Here is a 26,561-nt window from a genome sequence, read left to right on the forward strand (position 1 = left end):
TTGGGATTTTCTTGGAAAAGATACTGGAGTGGTTTGCCGTTTCCTTCTCCAGATCATTTTACAGATGAGGAAACTGAGGTAAACATAGTTAAGTGACTTGCCCAGGGTCACACAGCTAGGAAATGTCTGAGGCTAGATTTGGACTCAGGTCTCCATGACTCCATGCTCTGTCCATTGTACCACCTAGCTGCCCTAAATAATACTTATGCTCCCAAATTATTCTCAAAAGTTGGGAGGGAAATCCCTTCAGAAAGGATTCTGGAGAGAGGGGAAACCCAGAAAGCCAGATTAGGAAGAATTTAGCTGATCTGTCCTCTGAGAGGATTGGAAAAGACAAATAATTGCTTTAAAGATAATATTGGAAAGGTAGCCTTTTGACCTAGAAATAAGGGAAAGAACCAATTGGAGAACAGTTGCTTTAAACAATTTGCTTTAAGGTGATAGGATAAGTGACAAGGTAACTATTAATCAATACTTGTGGTCGTAGTTCAATGTCTGGTCCAGAGTATAAAGGACACTTTCAGTCAGCTTCAGCCCCCCTAAAGCCTAACTAACTCCTCCGTGGTTTCCTGAGCACGATCTTTAAAAGTTGCAGCTTTGCTCTCATTTTTTTTAAGCCGCTTAAAAATCCTCGGTAAGTTGGAATTCCTTTTCTGCTCTAGTCTGGGGGATGGGGGGAGATGTTTCATTTTATATTAAGACCCTTTTTTATTGGCCTTTTCTTGTTTTCACACTCCAGTTGAGGTCATCCTGAGTCTGCCATGCCTGGCCTTTTTTCTGCAAAGTGCCTCCTACATTGCCTCTGCCACCCTGGGCATTCAAATTGATGAAAATTATTTTTAATTTAGCTGTGGTTTTTATGCCAGGTGTTTGAAATCCTGGGTGCCTAGGCATTCACTCTGCCTTTGTCTGTCTTTGCTGCTTTTAGGGGATCTCCGTCCTGATAATGTCCTCCGTTAAGATTGAGTCCGTTGTTCTGGACAGCACCAGGTGTGGAGAATCTCCAGTGTGGGAGGAGAAATCCAATAGCCTCCTGTACGTGGATATTCCATCCAAGAAGATTTTCCGATGGAATTCACTCACCAAGCAAGTGCAAGACTTCACTGTAGGTGAGAGGATTCTTTATCTAAGAAAAAGCCTGTTTTAACAGCTAACTTTTTCTCTTAAAGAGATGGCCTGAATACAAAGGTACATATCTGGACTTTTCTTCCTAACAGTGCTGGATCTGGTTTATTTTTTAAATGGGAGTTAAAAATTAATCTGCTGCTTGTGCTGGGTGTCCCTATTTTGACCTTTTAGTAAGATCTATGGATTATTAACACTTGTTTTTCCCTGCTTTCAGAGGAAGAGATTCAAAGTTTCTAATTTTGAAGCTACTTTATGTCCCAAAGAACTCTGAAAACAAAATCTTGTCTATGTAGTAGGTCTTTAGATAGTAGTAATGTGTTGATCTCTGCACCTGATGTCAGGAAAATCCGAGTTCAAATCCTACCTCAGGCATTTACCCTGGCCAAATTCATTTAATTGTTGTCTGCCTCAGTTTCCTCATCTGTAAACTAAACAGCTAGTTGGTCCAGTGGATAAAGTGTGGGGTCTGGAGTCAGGAAAACTCATCTAATTGAGTTCAAAAGTTGTGTGACTCTGGACAAGTCACTTCACTTTGCCTCAATTTCCTCATCTGTAACATGAGCTGGAAAATGAAATGGCAAACCACTCCAGTACTTTGCCAAGAAAACACAAAGTGGGATCACAAGAAGTTGGACTAGACTGAACAATTACAAACGGGATAGAAAATAGCACCTAACTCCTAGAGTTGTTGTGAAGATAAAATGAGATGACATGTGTAAGGCACTTTGCAAACTTGAAAATGTTATATAAATACTAGTTATTATTACTAATATTATCAATATCAATATAGATCAGTGGTGTCAAACTCAAATAGAAACAGGGCCAGTAAACCTATATGAGGATTCCTATGGGTGGGTCACATAATTGACTTAATCTTAAGATTGTCTTTTTATTTTGTTCAATATTCCCCAATTATTTTGATCTGCTTCAGTCTCTGCTATGGGGCATTTTTATTATTTTTATTATGAACTACGACAAACATGGACATTTGGGTATAAAAAAGAACAGAAAAGAATTGTACATGAAAGTATAAACTTCTGTTACATGCAATTTAAGAAGATAACAAAGCTGCCCTGCTTGCCTGTGTCTCCTTCTGAACTTCTTTGTCCTCCTTTCTGTGTGGTCATTGATGCTATTAGATTTCTTTTCTCCTTTTTATGTCTCAGTATCACTCTCCACCACCTCCTGCCTCCTACCAAATAGAGTCCTTCTATAGGGGCATACAAAGGATTAGCTGGACCTCTCCCTGCTGTTTCTTGTGGCCCATGGTTCTCCTCTGGGTATTTCCCACAAATCCCCCTTGGATATTGGGTGTTTCTTCTCTTATTCTCTTCATATCTGGAAGGAAATAAAAGCTCCTCTAAACCACCACCCAAGTCAACAATTTTTACTTGTTATGAATGAGCCTCAATGATGAGCACTGAGATACAAAGGTAGTTGTGACCCATTCTATTCTCAAGGAATTTACAATTCACTATGGTGAGGCTAGAGGGTGGAACTTATCCATAAACCCCTTTGATAATACACAAATCCCTTTTATTCAAGAGAGAGGGTAATTGATATTTATCTAGTGTTTTAAGGTGCTCAAGGCATTTTATGTGCATTATCTCACTCAATCCTTAAACAACTTTCTAAATTAGATGCATATAAAAACCCTGGGTTTAGAGAGAATAAAATGACTTGTCTTCCTTGGGCTAAGTATTTGATGTGGGATTCAAACCCAGGTTTCTTCCAACTTCAAGTCTGGCAATTTTTCTCTCTTTCCATGCTGACTCAGCGCAATGTAGAAGTCCTGGGAAAGGGCTCTGAAAAATTGAGGGAGAGGGAAATGGGGTGGCCTAGAAAGAACTCATGAAGAAGGTGGCATCTGATTGGGCCTTGAGGGAAGAGAAGGGCTACTACCAGCGGAGATAAGGAGTGAGGAGGAACTTAGGGCCTGAAGGGGAAGGGTAGAGGGGACTGTGAGCAAACACTGGGAGAACCAGGAATGGACCCAACCACTGTCGGGTAGATAGAACGCAATGAGATTAGGTGGTAAAAGGAAGGCCTACAACCTACCTGGGTTGAGAAACTGTTTGGCAGGCTGTAGTAGGGAGACTGGGAAGGTTACTGAGTCTTTCCCCTACCCTTTGAGTTCTTTGTACTTTTTTATTACCCTCCTTCACAGTAACTAAAGTCTTACCTATTTAACTACCATGTCCGGTTGCTACCTTTGTGAAGTCCAGATATATCCTTCCTTAGCAACACCTGATACGCTGAAACATGGATTTATAAAAGGATTCTTTAGATATAGAGCTCCCAAGGTATTTTTAAGTATGAATACATTTGTAGTTAGTTGATTTACCTAGAGCTTTGCCAGAATGAATTTATTTGGAGGTGGTGAAAAGGCTTGCAATTTTATGGCCAAAGAGAGTAAACTCATTTGATGCGTGATGGCTGATGGGCAGGTGGTTCAGTGGATAGAGCCCTGAGACTGGAGTCAGGCAGACTTGTCTTTGGGAATTCAAAGAAAGTCTCAAGACACTTATTAGCTGTGTGACCCTGGGCAAGTCACTCAATCCTACTTGCCTCAGTTTTCTCATCTGTAAAATGAGCTGGAGAAGGAAATGGCCAACCGTTCCAGTGGTTTGAACAAGAACAACACACACACGCATGCACGCACACAAACCAAACCCAAGGTTGATGCTTTCAATTTGAAGCCTGTTATTATTTCGAACTATTGTGTCTACCAGAAGACATTAGTAAAAATTGTTATAAATGGAGCGAGATCCTAAAGTCCTGGTAGGAATCCCTAACATTTTTGCGAGAAGAACATTTTTTTCATTTCCCTAAACCCTTGAGATCGCCAGGGTTTGGGGAATGAGGTGAGTGATGATACTAACAGTTTAAATTCCTTAACAGAGGTAGGGAAGGATATGCCAATGCTGCTCCCCCGATCCCCAATCTGAAATTACAGCAGACAAAAGAAAGGGGGTGGTGGCAACTGGCCTCATGATTAACATCTTTGAGCCTCAGTTTCTTCATCTGTAACATGATGGCATTGGACTAGATGGCTTCTAGAATCCTTTCTAGAGAACAGATGCATGATGCTGCAATCTACCTGAGAAGGCCTAGAAATGTCTGCTTGTGGAGGATCCCTGGTCTATGATTTTAGAGACTAAGCTTCCCAATAATTAAGGGGTGCAATGAATAGGGGTGCAATGATTTCAAGTGTGGCCTCAGACTTTGCCAAGCTATGTGACCTTGGGTAAGTCATTTAATAATCTCAGTCTGTCTCAGTTGCCTCATCTGTAAAATATGGATAATAATAGCCCCAACCTTCCCAGGATGAAAAGAGAATCAAATGAGATAATGTGTCAAGAGTTTTGCAAACCTTAAAGAACTATAAAAATGCTATTTCATATCATTAATGAAAATAACAAATGCGTTTATATAATGCTTTAAGGTTTACAGAAGATTTTACTGAGACCCTGTCAGATAAGTAATGAATGTGCTATTGTTGTTGAGTTGTGTCTGCCTCTGATCCCATTGGGGGTTTTCTTACAAAGAAACTATAGAGTGGTTTGCAATTTCCTTCTGCCAGATTATTTTACAGATGAGGAAACCAAGGCAAACAAAGTTAAGTGACTTTCCCAGGGTCATACAGCTTGTGTCTGAGGTCACATTTGAATCCAGGTCCTCCTGACTCCAGGACTGGCACGCTATCTACTTCGCCACCCAGTTGCCCACAAAATAATAATTTTAAAAATAGGAATAATAGCACTTGCTATTATTACTTGCTAGGGTGACTAGGTGGCACAGTCAATTAACCCTGTTTGCCTCAGTTTCCTCATCTGTAAAATGAACTGGAAAAGGAAATGGCAAACGACTCTTTTTTTTAAATTATAATTTTTTTTTTATTTTTAGTTTATAACACTCGGTTCCACAAGTTTTTGAGTTCCAAATTTTCTCCCCCTCCGTCTCTTCCCCCCTCCCCCCAAGACAGCATGTAATCTGATATAGGTTCTACATATACTTTCACATTGAACTTCTTTACATAATAGTCCAGTTGTAAAGAATTATAACCAATGGAATGAATCATGAGAAAGAAGAAATGAAATCAAAAAAGAAGGAAGAAAAGAGAGCAAATAATTTGCCTCAATCTGCATTCAGACTCCGTAATTCTTTCTCTAGATGTGCATAGTTTTTTCCATCATGAGTCTTTTGGAGCTGTCTTTGGACCTTGCATTGATGAGAAGAGCCGAGTCTATCAAAGTTGGTCCTTACAGATACCGTGTGTCTGTAATCGTGTATAATGATCTCCTGGTTCTGCTCCCCTCACTCAGCATCAGTTCATATAAGTCTTTTCAGGTTGTAATGAAGTCCATTTGCTCTTCATTTCTTATAGCACAATAGTATTCCATTGCATTCATTTACCACAATTTGTTTAGCTATTCTCCAATTGATGGGCATCCCCTTGATTTCCAATTCTTTGCCACCCCAAAAAGAGCTGCTATAAATATTTTTGTACATACGGGTCCATTTCCCACTTGTATGATCTCTTTGGAATACAGCCCTAGACATGGTATTGCTGAGTGAAAGGGTATAGCCCTTTGGGCATAGTTTTAAATAGCTCTCCAGAATGGCCGGATCAGTTCACAACTCCACCAACAATGTAACCATGTTTCAAATTTCCCACATCCTCTCCAGCATTTATCATTGTCCTGTTTTGTCATGTTAGCCAATCTGACAGGAGAGATGTGGTACCTAAGAGTTGTTTTGATTTGCATTTCTCTAATCAATAGTGATTTGGAGCATTTTTTCATGTGACTATAGGTATCTTTAATTTCTTCCTCTGAAAACTGAATGGCAAACCATTCTGATGGGGTGCTTGTGCTTGCACCCCAATTCCAAGATCACATTTCTCTCTAGCCTCAAAACACTAACCCTGACAGTGTTCTCCCCAGACCAAGGACATTATGCCTAGCACTAACTCATGAGTGGGCCCCAGTAAAACAAACTATCTTTCCCCATGACAAGAACAAGCAGACCTCTGAGGAAATTCTCTTGTAGAAACAGGATTATCTTGTAACCACAGAATTATCATGTATTAATTCCCAAAGTTATCATATTTGACACAGAGGTCAAGCTATGGACTTCAACTCTCAAAGGTATCTTGCTATAGACATAATAGACCAAAAATACAACCCTGAGAAAGCCCCTCCCCTGGTTTTCAGTAGTGGATGATTCCTGTGACCAAGGCTGTAAGTTATCACCTAATTAGCATATCTGCCAGATAACCCACTACTTTCCTACTTTAGCATCATTCCTGTTAAGTGGCAAGCTCCTTAGGGAGCTCTGCCCACCATATTGGCATTGCAATAAACCTTTGCCACTTTGACTTGAAGAATGCTTGAGTCCGGGAATTCATTCCAAACAACCCTGTCTAGTACCCTGGTCTCTGGGGGTTCTCTGAACCCCTTAAACCACATCAATTCCAGTATCTTTGCCAAGAAAACTCCAAATGGGGTCATGAAGAATTGGACATGACCAAACAACATTACCCCATTTACATTTGAGGAAACTAAGGCTCCAAGAGACTAAGTTGCCTTTCTCTGCCTGTGGTCACAAAGATAGTAAGAGAAAGAGCTGAAACTGACTCTGAAACCAGTTGGTCCTCTTTCCACTAGATCATGATGCAGTAGAAAGACACTAAAGAGATGCTAAAATCTCTCTGAGGCCAATGAACGAGAATGGGTCTTCCTCAGAAGAATGGCTTGTTCTGTGAAGGTTGGATTTCAGTCAGAAAAAAATTAATTGGAAAGGACTCAGCTTTATGAGATCTGCTGGCTTGCTACTTTTCCCAAAAAGCAGAGCCATAGTAGCTTGCATTTATATCGCATCTACTATGTGCTAAGTGCTTTACACATATTATTTCATTTTATTCTCACAACAACCCTGGGAGACAAATGCTAATATTTTCACTAATTTTATAGTTGAGGGAACTAAAGGTTAAGTGACTTGCCCAGGATCACACAAATGGTAAAGTCTAATGCTGGATTAGAACTCAGGTCTTCTTGACTAGACCCATTACACTTTCCACTGCATCACCTAGATGCTTCTCATTTTTTAAAGCTTGTGTGATGTAATTTCTTATTTTTAAATTTTTTTTGTTTTTATTTTCTGTTTATCTATCATTCTGAATGTGTCCCTTCTACTTCCCTCCCAAATGAGCCATCCCTTGTAACAAAGAATTTTTGTTAAGAGACCAGAAAGGGCTGTTTAGCAACTGTAATGGTAAGGAAAGTGGGACTTTTTGCTGTGTTTTTCTTTTGGAGTGCTTCACAGCACTAAGGTAGTCAAGTGCCTTTGATTGAGTCTTGCCTTTGTTTGAATCAAGGGTCTTTGATTGAATCAAGAGTCCTTTTTGGAAACAGTATACATACTATGAGGTTAGCATTTTGCTTTGGGGGCTCACTCATTGGAAGAGTGTTTGTATGATTTGGCCAGACAAGACTCTGGGTAGCCATTAAGGAGCCCCCTGCCTTTGAAAACCCAGATGTTGGTGCTTCTCTCTCTCTGGTAACTATGTATGTATTGCTATGGACAGACAGTTAGAAGCCCTGTCTGCTGATTTGTGCTATGTGCTCTGTTTATATAATTTCTCTTTGTGTTTTCTTTGAAGTTCAGGGTGCTGACTTTTTTCCCCTGAACTAAGTGAATTTTGTTTAATATATGTTTAATTAAAGTGAGATTGTAAAGTTGCTTTAAAGTTGCTTTCCTTAGAAAAGCAGATCAAAGAACCTGTGCTAGCAGCCCTCCTGTGTGCTGGTGGTGTTGACTTTACACCTCCACAGTAGATGCAAGCAGCATTGTTGTTACAGCAACACAAATCAACATACGGATTCTGTCTGATGGTACTTGCAATATTCAATGCCTTTAGTGCCCCACTTCTGCAAAGAAGAGAGGGAGGATGTAACATTAAAGCACAAAACTGAACTATGACTCATGGGATACCTCATATTTTCATCTGAAATTTGAAAATCAAAATTGTACACCATAATGTGTTGAGTTTGCCATTTTCTTTTTAATATTAAGGACCAGGTAGAGATGGGGTGGCAATTGGGCATGAGTATGCACACACACTCACGTACTTCAATAACTCGGACAGTTATAAAGTTTGTCTATGTATGTTTATGTGTATGTATGTTTAAAAATATATTGAAGGGAAATATTAATATTATACTCTGCATTTAGGTACAAGACTGATAGAAATAATTTTTATTAATTTCTCAGTAATCTAAACTCAAGCATTGTCTGCTTGAGAGAAATGTCCAGACAAACAATTCTCTCATGTCCTCAGACATCCCTCTAACAAGATATTTTGAAGTAGCATGGGAATATTAAATGAGACAAATTTCATAACATGATTTTATAACATAGTTGCATAAAGTTAATATTTTACTTCATCTGAGGGAACAATAATCACATCTTTCAGAAACGACCCTGGAAAATCATGTCCTTCAAACTATTCTTGATGCAAGGGCCCTTCCGAGCTGGTGACAAGTGACCTGAAGTATTTAAAAAGACTTCTTCCCTCTGATCAATATCTTAATCCTTGCAAGGAAGGGGAGAAGATGTATAGCTCTTAGATCTGTCTTCAGGGGGATCAATTTACAGCCCTTTGGCTTCCTCCAGCAGGCCTAATTACTTCAAGGAAGCAAAGGGGAGTAAGACATTGTTTGTAATCAATAAGGACTGATAAAGGTTTCAGATTAGTCCAAAAGCTTCAGAATCAGATAATTTAAAAAGCTTTCTGAATATTTCTAAAAGCAAGAAAATGGCTTTTGTTTCCACACATAGGTATGCCTATCTGCATAAAATAAAACAAAACATAAAATTTTTTGGAACAGAGGTATTCTTTTACTCATTCATTCTAAAGCAGATTGCTGGCCTTGAGCAAAATTTTAAGTGAAGTCTGTCAGCTACTTCTTTGGGGGCCCTTTTCCTCACTAAATAATAATGACGATAACTGGCATTTACATCGGACCTTGATGGCTTCAAAGTGTTTTACAAATGTCATCTCATTCTATCCTCACAACCACCCTGGGAGGCAAATACTACAAGCTGCATTGTCTTTATGTTACGGTGGAAGACAGAGGCTCAGAGTAAGTTGTCCCATAATGAGTAAATGTCAGACATGGGACTAGAACCTCTGACTCCTCAAGTCCATCAATCACTTTCTATTACACCCCTTCCACACCTCTTTCCCACCTCTAGCCAGGAAACCTGCTCCCAGGAAACACTGAAGTATAGATTAAGCACACAGACATTAAGGCCTCTAGGGATATTTGCCTTTTAACCAGAGATGGAAGCTTTAAACCCAAGGAATAAAGTTCTTAACAGTGGCATTTCAGTTATCAACTGGCCAGAGGGAGAGGTTTTGAGGTAATGAAGGGGCCTACGGGGTTCTGAAATTACACGATAGAATAGTGGATTGTTTATCCTGCTAGGCCCTAGCCTGCTTTTTTATATGCCTCGGAGTACAGTCAATAGAGTTGTATGTAAACTCGGAAGAATGAGCCACTGTAATCACCTGGTAACATCGCAAGATTTGTGACCACAGACAGGTGCCTTAACTTCTCTTTCTTCAGCTTCCCCATCAGTAAAGTCGAGATAATAGTTAGAATTTGGGGATACCTTGTATACATGAGAACTATCACTATTTAGTATTTTAATTTTCATCCAATTAGATATTCCTTTTTAAGTGATAATATTTATCTTGGTCAGATTGTCTTTGGAACATGGAGAGAAAAGGGAGGCCCCCTCCACACACACCTCTTCTCCAGCACAGAAGCAAATAGCAAAGTTGGACGTGTGTGTGAATGGGCTAAATCAGGAACTATGTCCCAGTAAAGAAAACACTATGTTCATGCTATTTTTGGAGTAGGTTCCACAAAAATGAATGATTAATAATTTCTCTCAGATTTCTCCAACCAACTACCCCTGCCTATCTCTCTCTCTCTCTCTTTCTAGATATATATATATGTGTGTGTGTGTGTATCTATCTACATCTATCTCTATCTATCCATCTCTATTTATCTATCTTTATCTCTATTTCTATCTATATCTATGTCTATCTCTATCTACATCTATATATCTCTATCTCTATCTTTCTATCTATATCTATGTCTCTCCCTCTATTTATCTATCTTTATCTATCTACATCTATATATCTCTATCTCTACCTATCTCTATATCTATTTATCTATCTCTATCTACATCTATCTATCTATCTATAGCTGTCTCTATCTCTATCTCCATCTCTATCTATAGAAATATGCATATACATATACATATATGTATATATAGGTCTATATATGTATGTATATGTATATTGTGTATGTGTGTATAGATGTATATTTGTATCTATATGTATATTATATGTGTGTATAGATGTACGTATGTGTATCTGTATGTGTGTATATATTTTTTTTCTTTCTTTTATTCCTTTCTAGTCTCAAATCTATCATCTGCTTTCTTTCTCTTCTCGCTCTAGATCCCTTAATGCTATTGTAACCACGCCATCATCTATCTCTTTCTTGGCCCAGCTGCCCTAGAGCTCTGGCCTCAGAAGAAGGAAGAGTTGGGTTTGAATCTTGCCTCAGACACTTTACTAGCTGTGTAACTCTATTTAAAAGTAAGTCTCTTCTCTGGACCTCAGTTCCCCTATTTGTAAAATGGAATTAAAATCTGTAGCACCTGCAAATTCACAGGATTGTTGGGAGGATCTAATGCATTTATCAAATGTAATGCTTGGCCAATTTTAGTTAAGGTGCTATATAAATAAATGTTGAATACCCTATCTGTCCCTTCATGCCTCTTTATGACAGCAGTTTTACCTCCTTGTTATTGTGTGCATACGTGTGTGCATGCATTCTAAATGCCCATGCCCCAAATGCATGTCCTCAGGGTCTGGGGGTAGGTGAGTTGACTTTCTGTTTCCTCATCTGTAAAAAAAAAAACCAAAAAAAACAAAAAGGAAAAAAGGACAGGAGATGATCTCTGAGGTCCCTTCCAGCTTTAATATTCTACAATGACCTTTTTTGCCTGTCCCTCTGGTTCTTCTTCCCTGTCCTAGTGGCCTTTTCCCTTCTCTCATGGCTTTGTTATTATGGGAGGACTCTCCTCCTCTCAATTCAGTCAGAGCTGCTAACCAATGGGGTCTCCACAAAGTGTTGGTGCTTTGTCCCACACCTTCGTGTTCCATGTTTTTTCTAGGTTTGTCTTTTTCCATGCCCATGAATGAGGTCAAGGAACTGTTTTGAAACTTGTACTTTCCCCATGGTCAGAGGAGATATTACAAAACCACTGTGCCCTAGATAAGGAGACAGGAGGAATGCTAAGGCAATGTCCCAGGAGATTAGACATGACAGCAGAACTTCTGAATAATCTGGCCTTGGGGGGAGGCCCGGCCTGGTAACTGAACCGTAATGATATAACATGAGTGATGGTGAGACTGGGAACACCAAAGTGGAGCTGTCTGATATGAATAACTCTGTATGTTTGAGGGCTGGAGGGAGCAGACCCTTTCTTGGGGATCTCAGACTGCAGTAGAAGGTGCTTGTCATTAAGTTGTGCTAGCTGTGATTTCTCTTGACATTCTTCCTTTTGACCGTGGCGGGGATATGATTGATCCTATAAACCTCCAAACCAAAACCCCCTGGTTGTAAACACTTGTTATTATTGCTACTCATGTGGCCCATATAGATAGATATATGTAGTTGTGTGTGTGTATATATATATATATATACACATATATATGTGTATATATATGTATATATATACACACACACATATATACACATATATACACACACACACATATATATACATATATATGTGTATGTATGTGTGTGTATCTATCTATCTATCTATCTATCTATCTATCTATATATGTGGCCTAGATAGATAATAGGATGCTCAACCTGAAGTTGGGAAGTATTAAAATCTGACATCAGATACTTCTTAGCTGTTTGTCCCTGGGTGAGTCCTTTAACCTCTTCTTGCCTCAGTTTTCTCATCTGTAAAATGAGTGTTAAAATAATAGCCTCCCCTCCACCTCCAAGAGTTATTGTGAGCATAAAATGAGATATTTGTAAAATGCTTTGCAAACCATAAAGTAGTACATAAATGCTAGCTTGTATTATTAGAGAAAGAAATAAGCATTTATTAAGTGCCTACTATGTGTTGGGCCCTATACTTAAGCACTTTATAGATATTATCTCATTTAGTCAAATGATATAATTATTATTGTTGTTTCTGAGACAGGTTAACAAGAGGTTCAAGGTCAGATAAATGATGCTACCAGCAATGACCACTTATGATGCCATGAGCAGTCAGGTTATGACAATTTCTACCTTGCAAACATAAAGTCTTTGATGGAGCATTGTTTTTTCTACAACAGTCTCAAAAGATAGAGTATAAAGAGCACCTGAGGATTTGCAAAGTGCTTTGATGTCCTTTGGTCCTCACAATAATCCTGTGAGTTGGAGGTTTTTAATCCAGTTTTTCTATATGAACTTTACTGATGTTGTTTTTTAATTTATTTTTTATTTTATTTTTATATTTTTAAATATTTTATTTCTTATATTATATTACATTTTACATTATGATTTCCAGATGAAGAAAATGAAACTGAGACAGATTGACTTGCCCAGAGTCATAGTATCTGAAGTGGGATTTAAACTCTAGTCTTCCTGATTCCAAATCCGTCACTCTCCACTACAACTGTGCCCCCGCTTATTGCTCACTTTACAGATAAGAAAACTGAGGACCATAAGGGTTTAAGTGATTTGACAAAGTCACACAGTGAGTAAATGTCAGAGCTGAGATTTAAATATGGGTCTCCTGACTCCAGGTCCAGTGTTTACTCTTCCCACTAAACTGACTTGGTGCTTCATCACTTTCTCCATTTCACAGGTAGGTTGAGTAGAGGCATTGCATTACTTTATCCATTAAAGACCCATTGCAGTACCTCCCCCTGGCAAGAAGTGATGCTGGGTTCCTGAAAGCTCTGCTCACTAAGGTCTAACTATGGTAGGTCTTACCAAGCAGGGAATTTGTGCTGAATTTTTAAAAATTAATTTATTTTTAGTTTTCAATATTCACTTCTGTAAGTTTTAAATTTTCTCACCATCCCTCCCCAAGATGGCATGCAATCTGATATAGGCTCTACATATACATTTCTATTAAACATATTTTCACATTAATCATATTGTATAGAAGAATTAGAATAAATGGGAAAAACCATGACAAAGAAGAAATTTAAAAAAAAAGAGAAAATAGTATGCTTCAGTCTGCATTCAGACTCCATAGTTCTTTCTCTGGATGTGGACAGCATTTTCCATCATGAATTCTTTGGAATTGTTTTAGATCCTTACATTGCTGAGAAGGGCTAAGTCTATCAAAGTCAGTCATCAAACACTATGGCTGTAACTGTGTACAGTGTTCTCTTGGTTCTGCTCCCCTCACTCAGCATCAGTTCATAGAAGTCTTTCCAGGTTTTTCTGAAGTCTGCCTGCTCCTCATTTCTTATAGGACAGTAGTATTCCGTTCCATTCATATACCACAACTTGTTCAGATATTCCCCAGTTGATGGGCATCCCCTCAATTTCCAGCTCTTAGCCACCACAAAAAGAGCGGCTATAAATATTTTTGCACATGTGGGTCCTTTTCCCATTTTTATGATCTCTTTGGGATATGGCCCTAGAAGTGCTATTGTTGGGTCAAAGGGTAGACACATTTTTATAGCCCTTTGGGCAGGGTTCCAAATTGCTCTCCAGAATGGTTGGATCAGCTCACAACTGGGAACTGATGTTAATTTAGTTCTTTGGTTTATGGTGTTGAACATGGGCCTGTTAGTAGATTATGTGCTATTCAATGCCATTCAATGGCCAACTTACGTGCAGAGAGGCTTCTAACTAAAGGTGGGTCACTCAATTGTTTTTAGTCTTAGAAGCTCATGAAAACCATCTCCTAAGGTGCAGAAAGTTGTAAAAATCTGTCCTGAATGGAGAGAGTCTTCACATCGATGAAGTCATGGGTCTTTTGGAATTGTTCATGCAATCTTGGTTGAATGAAATACAATGGTTTCTGAAATGTTTTGTGGCTTCCTGCTGTTTTTCTCTCCAACTTTCTTTGTTTCCACAGATATAGTTGTCCCTTCCACATTGTGACTTTCCCCATCGCGGTTCCGATATATCACGGGTTGGCATAAGAAATTAAATGGGCATTTTGAGGGAGTTTTGTGGAAGCTGCAGACAATGTACAAGGCCGGCAGACAACACAGAAAAAGCTGAGAAACTCAGAAATGCATAAAATATATGTATAGTGTTATATAATATCAATATATTTTATCTTTTAACACCATAATAATTCAGACTTCTTCCTTGATATAAAGGGTGGGCCAAAAAGTTGTATGCAGATTTTCCAGATAGTGGGGGTGCTATGCTCCTAACTCTGGAAACATGGAAGGGATAATGGTAGATGAGTTTCTCATTGACAAATGTAATTTCTCTTGCTCCTTTTGAATTGGGACAAAATTTCACATCTACAATGGAAAGGTTGTCTTAAGCTATAGACTTTTTCTGAAGGTGGAGGGTGGGACAAGAAATTTCTTTTTGATTTATCAGTAATACAAAGATGAAATGACACCACGCCTGCTCTTAAAGGACTTATAATTAGAGAGATTAGGCACATACAGCTACAAAAAAAGGATGCAAAGCAGAATGTGATAGAAGCCAGGGATGTCCTTTATTTAATTTGTTTTGTCCCAAACCTGGCTTGGCCTTTGGTGTCTATGGCGGTTAATAAAAGTAGTTAACGTTGTCCAGGATGACAATGATAAAGTTAACTTTATATTTACTATGGATTCTTTTTAAGATAACTGGATCTTTATTTAAAAATAATCTTTAACTGAATGTAAGCAAACTTGAGCAATGTTGTCAGTCATTTTGCATTAGGAAATGTCATTTCTCAATGTCAGGCTGATATGTAGCAATCTGCAGATCAAGAGAAAGTGCTGCGCTAGGTAGAGATGATTCTATTAGTATCAAGTGATAAGAAATCAATGTGTTTATCTGAGGATGTTCTTGTGTGATCAAAGATACTGTAGTCAATACAGCATGAACACCGGTGTCAGGAAGACTGAAGCTCCTATCCCACTTCAGACATCCATACACAGATTGTGGTCCCTAGATTGTTGTTAGGTTTCAGTTGTATCCGACTCTTTATGACCTCATTTGGGATTTTCTTGGCAAGGATACTGGAATGGTTTGCCATTTCCTTCTCCAGCTCATTTTTGTTTTTGGAGAGGGGAAGGCAAGGCAATCGGGGTTAAGTGACTTGCCCAAGGTTGCACAGCTAGTAAGTGTGTCAATCGTTTGAGGCCAGATTTGAACTCAGGTCCTCCTGACTCCAGGGCTGGTGCACCACCTAGCTTCCCCTTTCCAGCTCATTTTTACAGGTGAAAAATAGAGACAAATAGGGTTAAGTAATTCGTCCAGGGTCATACAGCTAATAAGTGTTGGAGGCTGGATTTGAATTCAGGAAGATGAGTCTTCCTGATTCCAAGACCGGTGCTCTATACACTGCGTCACCTAGCTTCCCATGACCATTGGGTAAGTCATTTAAAATCAATAAAACCTCAGTTTCTATGTCTGTAAAGTGAGAAAAAGGGCAGCTAGGTGGCACAGTGGCTAGAGCATTGGGCTTGGAATCAGGAAGATTCATTTTAATGAGTTCAAATCCAGCCTCGGACACTTACTAGCTGTGGGACCCTGGGCAAGTCCCTTAGTCCTGTCTGCCTCTGTTCCTCATCTGTAATAATGAGCTGGAGAAGGAAATAGCATACCACTCTGGTATCTCTGCCAAGAAAACCCCAAGTGGGGTCATGAAGAGTCATAAACAACTGAAAAAAAACAATGACTTAACAAGGTGAGAATAATAATTGCTCCTACCTCATAGATTGTTATGAGTCTTAGGTAAGACACTATAAGTAAAGAGCTTTGTAGACTTAAAGTGATACATAAATGCTTTATTATCATTATTTACTTATCGATAATTTTGTTGTTCAAACAGATGTTAAGAGGCGTCACATTATGGTAGATTAAGCACTAGACTTGTATTTGGAATCAGATTCCAGCTCTGCCACTCATTACCAGTCTGACCTCGAGCGAGGTATTTAACTCTTCTGGGCCTCAGTTTCATCATGTGTAAAATGAAGGGGTGAGAGTGGATCACCACAAGGTCAATGTCTAAATCCATGATCCTACAATATAGATGTCCTTGGAGGTTCTTTCCAACAATAGATCTATGAGCCTACAAAATTCTTTCCATAGAGCTGAAATAAGAACCTAGGAAGGCCTGTCAGAAGTCTACCCTTCCAATCCTGTCATTTTAGATGAGAAGCCTAAGGCCCAGGATCATTACATAACTTGTCATATAGGTAATTTGAACCCAGGTCTTCTGTCTCCTGAGCCAATGTTCTCTCCACTATATTATGGTACTTGATGTTGGGCATTTTATTCATTCTGACTTTTTTTTTCTTTTGATAGTGTGTGTTTGTTTTTGCAATTACAGATAGTACGGTCAGCTCAGTGGCCATTCGACAGTCTGGTGGGTATGTCGCAACAGTAGGGACTCGGTTCTGTGCTTTGAACTGGGAAGACCGATCGTCATCTGACCTGTGTTCTGTGGATAAAGATAAGAAAAACAATCGATTCAATGATGGGAAGATTGATCCAGCTGGGAGATACTTTGCTGGTATGATTTTAATTTTTGACCTTTGCCTTTCTGTGTTTATAGGGAAAACCTTGATTACAACATGTTGAGGAGAAAGAAAATACCACTAAGGACAGACTTTTTCTGTTAAAGCCTTCCTCAGCTGGGTCATCAAGGCAGGGAGGTGGCCCTGGGTTCTCAAAGGCTCTGTGAGTAGACAGAAACTCTAGGAGGTCCTACCAGGCAGGAGAAAGCTTTGCAGGCAGGCCTAACAATATACTGGGGACCAGCCTGCATCAGTACAAAAAAGTTTACCTCCAGGTGATGGATTTTTCTGGGTTACAGAAACTCCAGGAAGACTGTTCTCTAAGGCATGGATGGGTGATAGTCTGTACTGGTTAGACAATAGGGTGTGTGTGGTAGTGGTGGTGACGGTGTTAGTAGTAGTAGTGGTAGTAACGGTGGTGGTGGTAGTAGTGGTGGTGGTGCTGTATTAGTGGTGGTGGTAGTGTAGCAGCAGCAGCAGCAGCGGTGGTAGTAGTAGTGGTAGTCATAGTAGTGGTGGTGGTGGTGGTGTAGTAGTAGTAGTGGTGGTGGTAGTAGTGATAATATTCGGGGTCAATACTTGCCACCTGTTAAAAGAAAGGAAGGAAGAAAAAAAAAACAAAAAAAAAGAAAGGAAGGAAAAAGTTGTTTTCTTTTTATGTATGTGTATATATACAGATAGAGAGAGAGAGAGACAGAGAGAGACAGAGACAGAGAGAGACAGAGCGAGGTTATATAAAGAAAAATCGACTTTCCCATCCTTGATTGTTAATACTATGGGGGTTTATTTTTTTTTTTTTTACCTTTTAGACAAGGAATTTCTGGGAATCCAATTTAAAGGGCCTGATAGATCATTGTGATTTATTTTAATGGCCATCACTTGAACAATATGACATAAGCATGGGGTAGAACCAAAGGCTAATTTTAATAAACATATGCCTATTTTTAGTGAGTAAATCTATCATTGCAAAGACTAGCTTTCTTTTCAGTCATGTAGCACCAAGCTCAGTGGGATAGGGATAGGCCCTGGGCCTGTGATTTCAGTGGTATAGGGAACACTCATCTGGTAAGAAACTCCCTCTGCTAGGGTAGATAGTCACTTTCTCTGCAATTTATAGTCTTGGTGAGCTGCCTAGAGTGCTGAGAGCATCAGTGACTCGCTCAGAGTCACACACACATGTGTGTGTGTGTGTGTGTGTGTGTGTGTGTGTGTGTGTAGATGTCAAAAGCAGAACTTGGAATTCAGGTCTTCCTGGGTCCAAGGCCAGCTTTCTATACATTGTGCCATGCTTGCTTAATAGGAGCACTTAATAAATTCTTGTTGAATGAATGACAATTTTTTTAAATGACAGCATAGGAATTGAAGCTTTAATAAATAGCTATAGTAAAAAAAATGCAAAAAAATTTTAAAAAATTTTAAAATGCATATATAAATGCATATAAGTAGAGGTATATAGCTATATCTAGATTGAGATATAGATATATCATAGATATAGATATATAGATATCATATGGATACATCGTATAGATTTATAGACAGATATAATAATATTTCCCCTCTGTCACTTCTTCCCCAGCAGAAACCACAATTCTGAGCTGTACCTTCTCAATTATTGTGACTTTTATTTGTGTTAATAGTAAAACTGAAAAGTAGTGTTGCATGGTGGATTGAGGACGAGCCATGGTGGCAGGAAGAGCTGGGTTCAGCTGTCTCTGAAACACGGACTGTGTGATCATGGGCAAATTGCTTAACGTATCAGCTCCCCAGGCAAACCTCTAACACCATAAATTGTGGGCAGTTCCCTTTCTGCATCAGTGGAGGGTGATTCTGCATTGGGAATTCCCCAGACCAATAAACTCACAGCTCTAGACAAAAAAAAATTAAAATTGAGAACCCCATATTGGCATCCAATTGGGACTCTGCATGACTTAAGCAATGAATCAAAGTCCTCTCAAGGGGTGATTTCAGTACTGAGTATTTGGTTGCCAGGCATGAGCATTTGGACATAGGGGCCATTGCCACCTTAGTCTTTCTCTAGAATGAAGATAGTTCTAGGCCTAAGGAGCTACAGATTCACTCTATGTGAGCAAAGTAGGATCTATGAGTCTCCAGGGCTCCATTTATTAATAAATATAAGGTACCCAAAGGGTTTGAGATCTGCGCTGGTGTTTTGTTAAGTTGTAGTGTGAGCACTGACAATTATCCTCTTCTGAGAAAGACATTAAGAAGAGCTAGTATTTTATGACACTTTAAGGTTTGCAAAGGGCTTTACAAATAACTCATTTTATCCTTACAGCCCTAAGTGTTCTTATTATCCTCATTTTAGAGATGAGAAAACTGAACTTGACAGAGGTTAAATGACATGCTCATGGTCACACAGCTAATAAATGTCTGCAGCAGGATTAGATCTCAGATCTCCCCGACCTCAAGTCTAGCACATTCTCAGTTGTGCCACCTGACCAGTCAGGTTAGGTTGGTTATCAAGAGACTCTGTGAATCCTTCTTTATAGGGAAGTGTCTAGACCAGGGGTGGGGAACCTGCAGCCTTGAGGCCACATGTGGCCTTCTAGGTCCTCCAGTGCAGCCTTTTGACTCAATCCAAGTAGGGGGGAAGGCAGGGCAATTGGGGTTAAGTGACTTGCCCAAGGTCACACAGCTAGTAAGTGTGTCAAGTGTCCAAGGTCAGATTCAAACTCAGGTCTTCCTGACTCCAGGGCTGGTGCCACCTAGTAGCCTCCTGAATCCAAGTTTTGTAGGACAAATCCTTTTATTTGTTCTGTGAAATTTAGATTCAATCAAAGCGCCACATTTGATGACCTAGAAGGCCGCATGTAGCCTTGAGGCCATAGGTTCCCCACCCTTGGTCTAGGGGGTTATCAAAGTGGTCATAGCTACAGATGAAGTGGACAGGGGAAATGAAATGAGTCTAGAGCTGAGGGTTTTTTAAAATGCATGCAAAATTTTTTCAGAAACAGGTCAGTTAAAGGCATTATTAAAGGTTCTTAGCTCTTGGGTTGATGGTGGGTAGAAAGACCAAGGTCTGGGAAAGACGGAGCAAAGTTCCTTGGGGGAGCTCAGTAGAATCCAACCAAAGGGCCAGGCGTCTTGTCTGTTGGCATGACAGAAACCTTCCCCTACTTCTGAAAGGCAACCTGGTATAAGGGCCTGGACTGGAAGCTCTTCTACTTCCTAGCAATGTGACCCTGGTCCAGTCACTTACCTCTCTGGGTGTTTCTTTATCTGAAATATTAGGGGGCTTGGCGAGGGGCCCTCTCATTTCTCACCTGGCTCTAAATCTGTGAGCCTAGGCTGTTTGTCTACCCTGGTGTCAGAATGTATCATGTTATTTCTCATAGCCTTGTGATCTCTGCAGGTACCATGGCTGAGGAGATTGCCCCTGCTGTGCTGGAGAGGCACCAAGGTGCCCTGTATGTTCTCTTTCCCAGTGGCAATGTAGAGAAATACGTTGATCACGTGGACATCTCTAATGGCTTGGACTGGTCCATGGATCACAAAATCTTCTATTACATCGATAGCCTGTCTTACTCTGTGGATGCCTTTGATTATGACTTACACACAGGAAAAATTGGTATGAATGTTTTTGCCATTGTTTAAATCATCTCGGTGTTATTATTTTGTTCTGCAGCTGAGAGTCACTATCAACCTTTCTGCCCCAGGTGTCAAGGCCAACTGATGTGGGTCATTATTGTATAGATTTGGAGAGAGGGCAGGTCAACCTATATCCCTTTAAATGGGGGCCAGTGAATACTCTTCATTCTAGCACTGGCTTTTGTAGGCAATAGTGAATGTATGAAGGACTACAATCATTTTAACACACTCACTACTAGCTGTTGTTTTTTGTTGTACTATTTAACTATAGTTGTGTTTTTAATAGTTAATATAAAAATGGAATTATAGATAGTTCAATTTGGGTATAGCACAGACTCAATACCTAAGGGGTATGGAGAGGACAAAGAGATTTCAAAGACTCTTCAAATAAAGTGCAAGGTCTAGAAAGTCCTGCCAAACTAGAAGGATTTTGAGTGTGAAATGAAGAATGAATTGTATGCCTTTCACATGAGGACCAGCTTCGCTGACTTTGGAGAGGCTTATAAATCAAAGGTTCCATATAAGGTCATGAATATATTTAGCTGTAATCATTCACAAAAATAATCCCCAAAGGCATGGACTGGTTACAGTCTGTGCAGGTGAAGGGTAGCACCCTTGGTAGCACTGATGAAATCCTGCATCTTTTTGAAAGATCGGCCTTAGTATAATATAACTTGCCTATGATATATAAATATTAGAGACTGTTGACACCAGCTTCATACATTTTTCTGTTTCTGTTGGATCTGATTCTACCAGTGTTCTACCAAAAGGTGTATTAAGACACATGGAGTTGAATGCCATTACCTCTTCCACATGCCGACTTTCCCCATCATGGTTTTGATATATTGTGGGTCAGCATAAGAAATTAAATGGGAATTTGGGGGGAGTTTTGTGAAGGCTGCAGACAACACGTGAAGGCCAGCAGATGCAGAAAAAGTTTAGAAACTCAGAAATGCATAAAATATATGTATGGTATTGCATAATATCACCATATTTTATCTTTTAATACCATAATAATTCAGACTTCTTCTCTGGTACAAAGGGAGGGCCAAAAATTTTATGCAGATTTTCCAGATTGTAGGGGCACTGCTTCCCTAACCCCCACAATGTGGAAGAGATAACTGTAAAGCAAAGGTACCTAAAATTAGATTGTAATGGTGATTTTCATATATTGATTAGCTCCAGACAACTAGTTAGTTTGGTTTTAACAGTCTCTCAAAGACAGGAGAATTAGGTTGAAATATTCTGGTTCTATGATTAAAATAGTGGGAACAAAAATTACTTGGATGAATTAAATTTAAAAAAAATTAACAGCATTTATTTTCTCTCCCTCTCATCTCTTTCCTCTTCCCCTTCCTTTTTTTTTGAAGGAGAAAAAAAATCCTTTTATCAAATAACAAAGTCAAGTAAAACAAATTCTTGGATGATTAAAAAAAATTTTCAGGTGTTAATGCCTGTAGGTTATTTTGCTCTTTGAATGAATTTAAAAGGCAACATTTAAAAAGAAAGGATGAAATACTACAAAAGCAAGAATCTACTAGGGTCTCTTACAGAACTGAATTTTGTTTCTTAAAGAAACCAGGATTCTCTTTATTCTGATGTACTTCATTAGAAAATCTGCCAGCACAGATGTCTTGCTCTAAAAATAAGGCTCTTGATTTATTTTTTCTCCTTTCCTTTCACATGTCATAGTTGATTTTTTTTCATGTTTAACCTTTATTTGACTGTAACCATATTCTGAGTTCAGGCATATGCAGTCCCTCTAAAGATCACTTGAGCTCTTGATTCTTTGGGTTAATTAAACCAACCCATTTTTGGCTTCAAAATGTACCCCCTATACATACACATAGACATTTGGCTTATTCAGTAAGTACAGCCTAACACACTTAGTCTCTATGAAGTGCAGTAGTTTGGTCAAAACAACAGTTTGTACACAACATTAATTTTGTGTTTTTGTTGTTTATGTGGGTAAGATTCAATGCATTCCTAGACTAGATTTCATTTAAATATCTATTCTATGAATAAAAAATCCACAAGAAATATCCCATATATGCCATCAGAGTACATACACTATCAGAGTCTGGGCACTTGAATTCAGATCAATCTAAAAAATGACTCTCAGTAGTTTACTAAGAAAATCAGTTATAAGTATTTCATAATTCATTTGGTTACCATTTTTCTTCTCTCTTCCAGAAACTACCATAAAACCATGACTATATAATACAAAATAATAAAAATAAATATACCTGAACCTTTCTCTGTCCATCCTCTCCCAAAGAAATGGTTTTGAAAAAAAATCTTGTGTGTTACCCTATCCATTTGTCTCATAGAATTTAAATTCTTTAAGAGTCTGGACCATATTACATACAGAGACAATGCATGGTTAGTTGATAATTGACACATTTTAGTGATAAATGATAGATATGGAAAAACTGTGTGATACTCAGCACTGACCTACCCGTTGCTACCTTAGCCAACCGCAGAAGTGTGTACAAGATGGAAAAGGAAGAACACATTCCAGACGGAATGTGCATTGATACTGAAGGAAAGCTCTGGGTGGCTTGCTACAATGGAGGAAGAGTGATCCGCTTAGATCCAGAGACAGGTGCGTCCACCATAAGACAAATAGTCTAATGAGAATATAAGAGTACAGAGTGGAGCATTCGCTTTACAGGTGGAGTGGGCATCTATTATAAAATTATTACTATTATCATTATTGGTAGGACGGCCTTCAAAATAAGGACCTTAGACTTTAGAGCTGTCTGTAACAACAGTGTTACTGGCAGCTACTGTGGCTATGTAAGGCCAATAGCACCAGCACACAGGAGGGCTGCTAGCACAGGTTCTTTGATCTGCTTTTCTAAGGAAAGCAACTTTAAGGAGTTTATAATCTCACTTTAATTAAATATACATATATCACTCACTTAGTTCAGGGTAAAAAGTCAGCACCCTGAACTTCAGAGAAAACACAAGCAGAAATTACAAGTGGAAATATATAAATAGAGCAAATCACACAAATCAGCAGACAGGGTTTCTAACTGTCTGTCCATAGCAATACATACATAATTACCAGAGAGAGAAGCACCAATATCTGGGTTTTCAAAGCCAGGGGGCTCCTTTACAGCTACCCAGAATCTCATATGGTGAAATCACTTCTAATGAATGAGCCCCCAACACAATGCTAACCTCAGAGTATATATACACTTCTTCAGGCTCAGAGGGCTTCACACCTCTCCAGGGCTTTACTCCTCTCATGACCTAATTAGCAAAATGGTGTGGGCCTTCCTACAAACAAAGGCAAGACTCAATCAAAAGCACTGGATTGCCTTAGTGCTGAGAAGCACCCCAAAACAAAAGACAACAAAAAGTCCCACGTTGCTTGCCGTTACACTGTCAAGTCTTGATTCTACTTCCTTGGGATTACATGAATCCACTCTCCTCTCACACCCCAACCACCTTAGTCCAGTCTCTTATGACCCTTTGCCTGTGTTATTACAATAGACCCTTAAATGGCATCTCCATATCTAGTCTCTTCTTTCTGCCATACATTACCAACAAAGCTACCAAATTGATAGACCCAAAGCTCATGTCTAACCGTATCAGTCACTTACTTGAGAAATTTCTCTGGCTATCCATTGTCTCCCGAGTGAAAGTATAAACTCATCCCAGATCTTCTGGCTCCTAGTCCAGGGGTCTTTCTGCAATGACCGTTGTGGTTATCTCTCTGTAAAGAAGGGTGGCCAGTTGTCATAGCACTTGCATAATCAGTAGAACTGAGTTTAAAACAAAGTTCTTTGCTAAACAGGAACAAGACTTCAAACAGTAAAGCTGCCAACTGAAAAAACAACTTCCTGCTGTTTTGGAGGAAAGGATTATTCTGAATTATATGTGACCTCTGCTCGGGATGGCCTGGATCCTGATAAACTTTCAAGACAACCAGAGGCAGGAAGGATTTTCAAGGTGATTTGATTTTGTTGTTCTTTATTCCATGACAAAGAAATCTTTGCCAAATATCTAAGCAGCTGGTGCCCTTTCTTCTATTTCCTTATGTGTGTTCCCTTTGTGTATTCCAAAAGTTTTAGCTTTAATAATGGCTTAAAACTGCACTAAGACTTTTAGTACACCTGTCTGTGGCATTTATCTACCCAAATTCTTAGTTTGTCCTTCACTAGAGGACAAATAAGGGCCATTATTATTATTATAGTTATGTAAAAGTGACTTTAAATTCTCAAAGGCTGTGAGAGCAAAGCACTGTCTCTAACAGACTAACATGCTAGAAAGACTCTTTGAGTATATTGGGCACAGATCACTCATTAAATAAGCTTTAAGCTCCTACTATGTGCCAGGCACGATACCCTAAATCCTGAGTATGGCACAGTAACAAATAGGCTCTGTGGTTGATATTACGTTTTTGGAATGAGCTGTTAGTGTGGATGTCTTTAGAATCTATTCAGGCTCTTGTGGTGAACTCTCATTGCATCAAAACAAACACCAACAGAATCCAAGAAGTGGAATTTTAGAGATGACTGAAACCTCAGAGTTCATCTGTCTAGTCTGGCCCTCTCATCTTGCAGAGGAGGAGGCTGATAGAAACTAGAGAATCCATGAATCAAGTTAGCAAGCATTTATTAAGCATCTACTACATGCTAAGTACTATGCTAAGCAATGGGGATGCAAATAAAAACAAATAAAAATAGTCCCTACCCTTCCACTAATGAGGAAGATAACATGTAAATGGAGGAGAAAAGGTAGAGAAAATCTGGGAGAGATAGAAATGCAGCTTGGAGAGGAAAGAAGACGTAGGCGACCTGGCCTACTCCTTAAAATGGAGGTTCTGGGAGGAAGTAGCCAATAAGAGAGAGAGGCCAAAGAACGTGGATGATCCTTCCACTATGTGAAGTCCGGTGCTGGAGTGGACTTCCAAGGTGAAAAGATCTCTGGCACATTATCGGTGAAATCCTTGACGAGACTGCAGCCCTGAGAGGAATGAAGAGCAAATCCTTCTAAAAGCCAAGCTAATTGCCAGTAGGTGGTAGCTGTATTTGTGTCATGTGATTAATGAAGTCTGATTAAGCCTCAGATTTTACTAGAGATGCCTAATTTAGTAAGTAATTCCTTTAGAATAAGGGAAAACATTTAAGAATAATGTTGAAGTGAAGATTAAAACAAATTTTTGTTTCTATTCAGGAAATAGAAAAATTATTTGAAAGACTAATCATGGGTGTGTTTTTCTTTTTCCTCGATTCCAAGCCCTTTTTCTCCCTGCCCAATCACCTTTTTCTCTTTTAAACAGATAACTGGACTTGGTGTAAAAGGAGTCGCCCCACATGCCTTTGCTGGATAAATCCTGAACCTACACTGGCCCTCTCCTTTTGCTGCAATCCTTCGGCAGAATTTGGATTCAAATAGAGTTAGAACAAGGAGAAAACACCCAAATATTTTTCCTAAATATTAAACAATAGCCTTTGGTTATTTGATCTTTATTTGGAACAATGTCTAGGAGTCACTTTGGAGTTGATGAGTCTGGGGCTGGTTATTTTGGCCCAAGAGCACCTTGTGACATGAATGTTTCATATCCCTTCATGAGCAATCATATGAGACTTCATCACTTCTGTCAATACGCTGTAAAATCCTCAGTAAAGAATGCTATGAAATTGCCAAGAATTATCCTTCACCTATCAATTGTCATGTCTGTCTCTGTTGTAAGCTCTATCTGAAGAGGGACCATATCTGTTCTTCTGCTTTGTCATAAAAAGATCTAGGAAATCATCCATACCCAATAAATATCAATCTGCTTGCCTGTCTCTTTCATTTTTTTGTGTTTTAGTTTTAATTACAGACTCTGAGGGTTGCCAAGGACCTGACGCTCAGTTTCCTTCTATATCACTGGCAAGCAGTCAGCCACTGCTTGAAGATTGTCAGTAATGGCAAGATAGTTTCCTGTCCTCAAGAAGCTTATTGTCTAGCCAGAGGAGACAACACATATGTATACATATACATACATATGTGCACATAT

The 26,561-nt window shown here is 39.2% G+C and overlaps 1 protein-coding gene across 1 annotated transcript; it reads left to right on the plus strand.

The window, feature by feature from the left end:
• The first annotated feature begins 520 nt into the window (after window positions 1-520).
• Window positions 521-26,356, plus strand: LOC118835947 (regucalcin-like). Its single transcript, XM_036743245.1, has 7 exons — window positions 521-634; window positions 929-1,109; window positions 16,750-16,932; window positions 20,310-20,525; window positions 23,019-23,150; window positions 24,351-24,505; window positions 25,839-26,356. The coding sequence occupies exons 2-7, from the start codon at window positions 947-949 to the stop codon at window positions 25,887-25,889; spliced, it is 900 nt and encodes a 299-aa protein (XP_036599140.1). The 5' UTR covers window positions 521-634; window positions 929-946; the 3' UTR covers window positions 25,890-26,356.
• Window positions 26,357-26,561: the final 205 nt, after the last annotated feature.

The sequence above is a fragment of the Trichosurus vulpecula genome, chromosome 2 (assembly GCF_011100635.1).
Source record: "Trichosurus vulpecula isolate mTriVul1 chromosome 2, mTriVul1.pri, whole genome shotgun sequence".
Classification (NCBI taxonomy): domain Eukaryota; kingdom Metazoa; phylum Chordata; class Mammalia; order Diprotodontia; family Phalangeridae; genus Trichosurus; species Trichosurus vulpecula.